Source organism: Coffea eugenioides, chromosome 1, assembly GCF_003713205.1.
Source record: "Coffea eugenioides isolate CCC68of chromosome 1, Ceug_1.0, whole genome shotgun sequence".
In the NCBI taxonomy this organism is placed as follows: Eukaryota; Viridiplantae; Streptophyta; class Magnoliopsida; order Gentianales; family Rubiaceae; genus Coffea; species Coffea eugenioides.
In genome coordinates, this window is record NC_040035.1 from 16,269,839 (window position 1) to 16,277,441 (window position 7,603).

The following is a 7,603-nucleotide window of genomic DNA, read 5'->3' on the forward strand; positions in this document are numbered from 1 at the left end:
GTAAGTGATGCTTGAACACCCTACTACATCTAATGATGCTTATGTTTGGCTTGGAAGTGGCTAAAGTGATGGATTATATGATTTATTTCTTGGTTTGGCTTGATTTGGTGAAGTTTTTAATTTTATGATGAATTTTCTGGTTTACTATGAAGTGGATGTTGTAGCCATCTTTGATGATTTGCAATGGACTATAATAACTCTAGTAGGTGTGAATTGTGGATAATTACAATCAATTTTGGATTTGGAAGAATTTCTGGAAAATTAGGGTTCTTGGTTGAACATTCTGTCCGAAATTTTAGGTCATAGATAGAGGCCGAATTGGACTTTTCTCAAAACATGAAAGTTGTAGGTATTGATGATTTTGAAGTGCCTGCAAAATTTCAGGTCATTTGGATTAGTGTAGAGTGAGATATGTCGTTTTTTTTGTTGCTGTTCTGGGTTGATCAGAATGCGGAAACTGCACTAGTAATTGGCCATTTTGACTGGAATTGGTTTGGATTTTGTTGTTGGTGTCTTCTGATGAAATGTAGCTGAATGTCTTAGCTACCATATTCCTTTGGAATCAATGCATTTGGACCTGTACAGACCGAGTTGTACTGATTAAAGTTTTGTGTGATTTGTAAACCTGCAATTAAGGTTCAGGTTGTGGTATTCTGCATTTTCGACCTAGTTGTGCTAGGATTTGGACTGAGTGGCCTTCTACATTGTTGTAGCCCTGTTTCATAGCTTCGAAACGGTGGGTCTTGCACCCCCATCCGATAACCGTAGTGAAAGTGGTGTCATTACCGCATTATGAGGTCAAATACGTTTTTTTTTGTTAAGGCCTAAGTTAAAGCCATTTCTTAATTTCTGGTTACCTATGATGCTTATTCATGCATATAAACCCTATTGGGGGTTATGATTGGCATGGCTTTTTGACTCGTTATCTAGTCTCATTGTACTTGCTTACATGTTTTAAGACTTACTCTTATTCCGGTCATTTCCTAGCTAACTTTTGTACTTGTACTGCTTTGAGCCTAGTGAACGGCTTTTGGTAAATGAGATGACTTTTGTGTGAAATGTTGGGACTGATTTGAGGATAATGAAGCCTTAATGGCTGGAAAAGTAAGAAATTTAGGGGAGGTACTGCCCGATTTTATAGGCCGTTTGGTTCCTTTAAGTTGGATTTGCCTTTTTGTGGAAATGAAAGGCTTTTGGGTTGTTTGCGCCTAAATCTTCATGTTACCTTTTCGTTTCTAAGAAAATCATGTTTTGCACCCTTGCATTAGTAACTATTTGGCGAGGCATACGACTAGTAGTCGAGCCTCACATGTGCATTCTGTTTACTCGATTCTGGAAGTAAAACCTTCAATTGGTTTATTTTGATTATTTTAGGATTTCTTGGCGATTAAGGCCAATCTGAAGTGAAAACTTTTGAAGTTGAGCCGGTGAGTGTACCACTCCCCTCCATTGCTGTCTAACTTGATTTCTGCTCTGCAATCTGTTAAATTTGTTTGAGACGAGGGTGTACTTTATCACACTCGTTCTTCTATCTGTTTATATGCCAATTTTGAGTGCCTATCTGAATCTGCTGTCTGAATCTGCTATTTTGTATCTGTATCTGAATCCGTTATCTGTGTCTGCATCTGTTCGGATTTCTATGACCTATGAGCTCAATCCTGTGGCTAAGTTATTCGAGTCGGGCCGGCAAGAGCCTGGACGATTAGATAACGAACCACGGTAGTCTGTTCGGGGATTTTTGGGTATTGAGACCCTTGATTCCGGTATACTCGAGTATTACCATTTCTGTTCGGTTGAGGTGAGCAGGCCCGGTAAAGGGGTGTTTGGTGGACGGAATTCGGTGTAAAGAGGGGTCTACGGACGCGTTGGTTCTATATGCGTTGACGGAGAGTCAACCGGTTTAGATCAAGTACTACGCTGGAAATTTGGCTCCTGAGAGCCACCCGTATCCTTCTGATTTGAATCATTGGTTCCTTTGCTTTACATCTGACATGTGTGTCTGATTTGTTAAATGTGAAATGTCATGATTTTAATGTTATCTGTTTGGTACCTCATTGAGCGCAAGCTCACCCCTTTCTGTTCCTTTTGTTTTCCTTACAGGAAAATAAACCATTTTGGTCTGGATTTGACACATGGCTGCCAAATTGAGCTAGTTGCACATATCTTTTGTATAGCTCATGTATTAAAACCCTATGTGTACTTTTGGGGCATTTTCTCTTTTGATTTGGCAAACCGTGTATATGTATTAACTTTTGAAAACTTTTGTATGTCATTTTGGATTGAATTTTTGGATTGTAATCGCTAACGTTCAGATGTGAATGTTTGCGTGCTCTTTCGGTTGGGTTCTGACGGGTCGGTTACTATCATGGCCGACTCCGGATTTCATTTTTTCTTATTTTGGGTTATTTTTCCATTTTGACTTGTTTACGCTCGTTTGTAAGTTCCGGATCGCAATAGATAGTTCTCGTCTGCATCGTTAGTCCTGGCGAGAGCTGGGCAGGCAGCCCGCTAACCCCTTTGGTTCGCCTTAGGGGAAAGTGGGGCTGTTACACCAACTCAAAAGTAAGTGAGTAAATAAGTCCTTTAGTGTTTCGCTCCGAGGTTTCCTTCAATATCCTCTTGAGCACCTGAAGAAATAGTGATCGATTATCACTCACAATCACTTAACATACTAGGTAGGAAATGTATTTGCTTAAACTTAGAACAATACCTCAACAGAGCTTCACTCTATTGAAATTCAAGATTCAAAAGTGAGAGTTCAAAGTCACAAGGGATAACTTGTATCCTCCATGAAATCGGGTTTAGAACGAACTACCAATATCAAAAGGAAATGAAAAGTTCTTAAAAACTCATTTCCTAAGAAATCAAGAATTTTCAGCTTTGTACGATAAAATTAGTAAAATCAGATCTTGAGTTTCGTATGTCCAAAAATGGAAAAATTTATACCATAGAAAACTATATTCAAGGTACTAAAAGTTCCTAGAAGACACTTTTCCAAGATTCTAAACGGGAGGCATTCATTTTTCAGCTCAAAGTTTCAGTTCCTAGAAACCAGGTTTGAACCAGTCTTGGTTTTCCAGCAATCCTTGGAAATTTGGCATAATTCACAAAAAGTGAATCATGCTCTGAAATTTGTAACACAATAAGAGTTTCAAACAATGTTTCAAACACGACAAACGGAACTAAATTTGGAGTTTTGGGCGTCAAGATATAACAGGTTAAATTTGGCTGAAATTTGAACACTGATAAGATATTTTCCAGATTTGAAGAGCACCTTTGGGGCATTATTTTGGTATCGAAATGGCATTGAAATTTCACCAAATTTGGTACACTTAACCTTCCATATATGAACTACTTCTCTACCAAAATTCAGGTAAAAACTCATACAAAAAAGCAGTTAACGAAACAACCAAAGTTCGTAAAATGTTTCAAAGCTAATCTGCCCTCTTGCTTTTCTTTCTTTTCCAAACGTTTTGCACAATGAAATCAGCCCCAATTCGATCCATTTTTGAAACCAAGGTTCTAGAAACATTTAATAAGCAATTTGTAATTGATTGACATCAAAATTTTTGAATTAAAACATCCCACAACAAACAAGACCAATCAGCCAGAAAGAAGGAAAAGCTTTCCAGTTTTCCAACTTTATCGCACTTTCAAAATCAGGCCATAACTCACTCAATACAAGTTCAAATTAAGAGTGGTTGGTGGCATTGGAAAATAGGTTCAAAATGATCAGAATAAAACATTTCCAAAATCCGTTCACAAATAGTTCAAATTCAAGCCACAAGTTGCAGCTTCCCATGTCCTCTCGGACATATATTCATGTAAGGATCGAAGACAACCTAAGAGGGGGGGTGAATTAGGCTTTCAAAAAACCTGCTAAGATATAGTCCACTTTTTCACAGACTACCTTTCTTTTCTCTAATACCTCCGAATGAACGAGATAACACAAGAGCACAAGTATTCGTGAGATGAAGAGAAGAACAGTTTATGTAGAAAAGCAGTAAATGAAAGTAAAGAAACAAACCAGACTTCAAACACAACTGAGGTTTGAACACCACTTTTATATACCAAATTACTTCAAGTTGAACAAACTTGCAACCAATCTTTTTTGTACAAGGAAGGGATCACTTCCTTCTTGCCCCAAACCACACTTGGTCAAGCAAGGAAGTTTTACAAACACTCGCAAACCCTCACTATGCTACACTATTGAAGAAGCTGTGTCACACTTGAAAAACTACACGAACATTGCACAAACAAAGAGTACAAATGTTCCTTTTGAGTATTCTAGCACTTGAATCACTCACAATCTGATGTAGGCTTGATGTGCAAAGTTCCCTTTAGGTGGTTGACTTTGTTCTATTTATAGGAGACCAGAAAATTATTCAATTAATGCTGTCAACGGGTAGAAGGCAACTGAAGAGTCAACTAGCCGTTGGTACTGTCGGACGTCCGATACACAGGTGTTGAGCGTCCGATCCTGATCAGTAATCAAGTAACTCCTGGCTTGTCTTCTTCGGACGTCCGAGTCTGAGTTCTTTACTCGTCCGAAGATACTCAAAGATTGTCGGACGTCTGATACTCTCCTTTTGTGCGTCCGACATCATCCTCAGCAGACTTCATTCTTTTTTATCTTCTTTTTCTGCTTTAAATCCACAGACCTGTTTGGTTCATTTCTGAAAAGGATCTCTACAAAAGGTATTAGAAACATCCAATTGTTTTGTAATCATCAAAAGATATGAGTTGAGATAAACAATCTCCCCCTTTTTGATGATGACAAAACAATTGGATAGAGCAAAAAAAATATATATAACAGCTCCCCCTAACGAAGTGCATGAGTAGTATACAGGAAGAAACGCAATCCACATCATCAGTGCTGATCCAACTCAACTCCCCCTGAGACTGACTCCCCCTAACTAGTTACTCTATACCATCAGTGTTAAACCAAATCCAATTCCAATTCTCCCCCTTTTTGTCATCACAAGATTTAGTATCAGTTTTGGTACCAGCAATGCATCTCATCAGAAACAATATCAGTATACACATTTCCAATGTACAGCACAGTTTGGAATCAATCATTTAGCAGATATCAATCAGAAACATTCATTCAATCAGCAGATTGCACAGACACATAACTAATCATGTCACCCATTCAAAACATTCATAACAAAACACTTAGTTATAACATTCATAAGCAGTAAAAAATATCCAGTTGTACAGACCATGTGTTCAGCACTTAATACAAAAGTGCAATGCAAAAGATGAACTATAGTCCTAGATAAAGGTGCAGTGACCTAGTAGTACCTAGATGGTGATTTTAGATGATCCAGGCCTTCTCCTTGCCAGACGATACTGTGCAGGATCCTCTTCTTCCTCAGTTTCTTCATCACTATCTTCATCTGATTCCTCAGTTGTTGGAGCCTTGCTTTTATCCTTGGGCTGAGAACTAGAAGCTAGTGTAGTCTCAGCACCAGTAGTTGGTCCTGTGGGCTCAGTTCTTGGCTCATTTACATTGCTCTCAGGTATTGGAGGGACAAGTAGGTTTCTTTTTTCAATGAAGGAGGATTTTTGGTCAGAGGTCATGGTCATCATGAGACCTTCTTCAATAAGCAAGACATGCTGTTTGAGGTCTTCAAGCAAGGAAATGACTTCAGAATTGGATGCGAAGGACCTACTAGCAGACTTCCTAGGATGAATGGTGAAAGGAGAGACAAAGTCTGACTGATCACGAGGAGTCCTAGGAGTGACAGGGGTTTCATGAAAATTTTTCCTTCTAGACTCAGCAACAGTCTCCTTATAACACCAATGACCTTCAAAAAATGTTAAGTTCTTTCGTTCAAAATAAGCTTTTGAGAAGACTGATGAAGCACTGTCTTTGGGAGATTTTCCAGAAAAAGGAATTTCAAAATGGGCAAAGATAGGGGTCAGAAATCTGCCATAAGAGAGCTTCCTACGGCTGTCAGTGCTAATTTTGAGCAAAAACTTGCACATTATAAATCCAAAGTCAATGCGAATTTTTTCAACAAAGCAGTAGAATAGATAGAGTTCCATTTTGTTTGCATCTGTTCTGTGGCCATCAGTTGGCACTAACAGATTTGAAATGATGGTGAAGATGATCAGGTTCTGAGGACTAAGATCATCCAGTCTTGCCTCAGCAGGAGTATTGAATGTGGTTTGAAAATAGGTCATGAGTTTCGCATTGTAAAAATGATGGTAGGTAGAAGGAAATTCCTCATATGAAAAGAAATTTACAATTTTTCCTTTGAAACTAGGTTCAATACTAGTTTTCAGAATGGAATTCACAATGTCAGGAGTTAACATGATGTCTACAGAATTGACCCTAGAGATGAGTTCAGTGTGTGATTTACCCTTTCTAAGATTAGCAAAAAATTGATACAGCATGTCAGGGTAAAAGACATTAGGAATGGTCAGAATATGAGTCCATTTCTGGAATTCAAATAGTTTGATAACGGTTCAAGATCAAGCTTACGAAATTCATAGGGAAGAATGAGCCTTTGGGTGATGAACCCTTTTTGAGAGACTAACTCAAATCTGTCTCTAGCTTCATCATCAATGAATTTTGGAAGAGGAGTGGGTTCTTTTACTGGCTGAGACACAGGATTCTTTCCAGAACGTTTCCTGTTTGAGGTTTGTGTGGCAGATGCCCCTACGTTTTGAGCCTCAGTTCTTGTCCTTGGAGACTTCCTGGTAGAGGGTTCAGGAATTTGCTGACTCCCAGTAGTGTTTCCTACATTCTGCTGATCATCAGAGGGATCAGCAGATTGCTTTTTCTTGGAATGGGGAATGCTCTTCCTCTTTGCAGTCCTCTTTCTTTTAGCAGAGGATCTTGTGACAGTTTCATCACCCTGGGTAACCTGCTCTGGTTCCTCATTTCCACCAGCAATGTTCCATTCAGAGTTCTGCCCTTCCATCTGCTCATCAGATGATTCAGCAGTTGGAGTAACCAGTTTTCTTTGGGCAGTTTGCTTCACTTTATCACCACGGGTCACAATCTTCTTTTTGGGTGCCACAGGAGGTGGTTCCACGACTTCAATGTCTTCATCCCTAAGCCTAAAGGATCGTCCGGCACTAGTAGATCCTCCTCTGACTCTAACCATGATGCAATGTGGATATGATTTTTGATACAGAATGTGGTGTACAGAACCGAACTTTGTTTACCTATGTTGAATAGCTTTTGACATGCCAATGTGGTTGTAAAGGTTGACTTTCCATGTATTCATGTTTGGTTGATGTTTGGTTGACTTTCGGATCGATTCGGCTTGCAAACGGCAAAAGAAAAATTTTTGACGGAAAGGCACTAGACTGAATCCGGCCAGGAATCCGGCCATTTGAATCCGGGAGGTTAGCCACTGGACAGTATCCGGCCAAGAATCCGGCCGCCAATCCGGCCAGATTCCGGCCGGATTCTGCTGTCTCAGGCCACTATTCACTGTTTTCGTTTTTTTTTATTTTGTTATTTTGATACTTGTGGCTTGTCCGAGCGCGCTTTTATTTTCCCGAAACGTTTTAGAACGCGTGTAACTGCTCGTTAGTCCTGGCGAGAGCTGGGCAGGCAGTCCGCTAACCCCTTTGGTTCGCCTTA

General features: G+C 39.5%; 1 protein-coding gene across 1 annotated transcript; it reads right to left on the bottom strand.

Moving 5' to 3' along the window:
• Positions 1 to 5,304: 5,304 nt before the first annotated feature.
• LOC113768551 (nucleolar and coiled-body phosphoprotein 1-like) lies at positions 5,305 to 7,118 on the bottom strand. Its single transcript, XM_027312955.1, has 3 exons — positions 6,606 to 7,118; positions 5,598 to 5,982; positions 5,305 to 5,483 (listed from the first exon to the last, which is right to left on the bottom strand). Exons 1-3 carry the CDS (start codon positions 7,116 to 7,118, stop codon positions 5,305 to 5,307), a joined length of 1,077 nt encoding a protein of 358 aa, XP_027168756.1.
• Between the last annotated feature and the right edge of the window lie 485 nt (positions 7,119 to 7,603).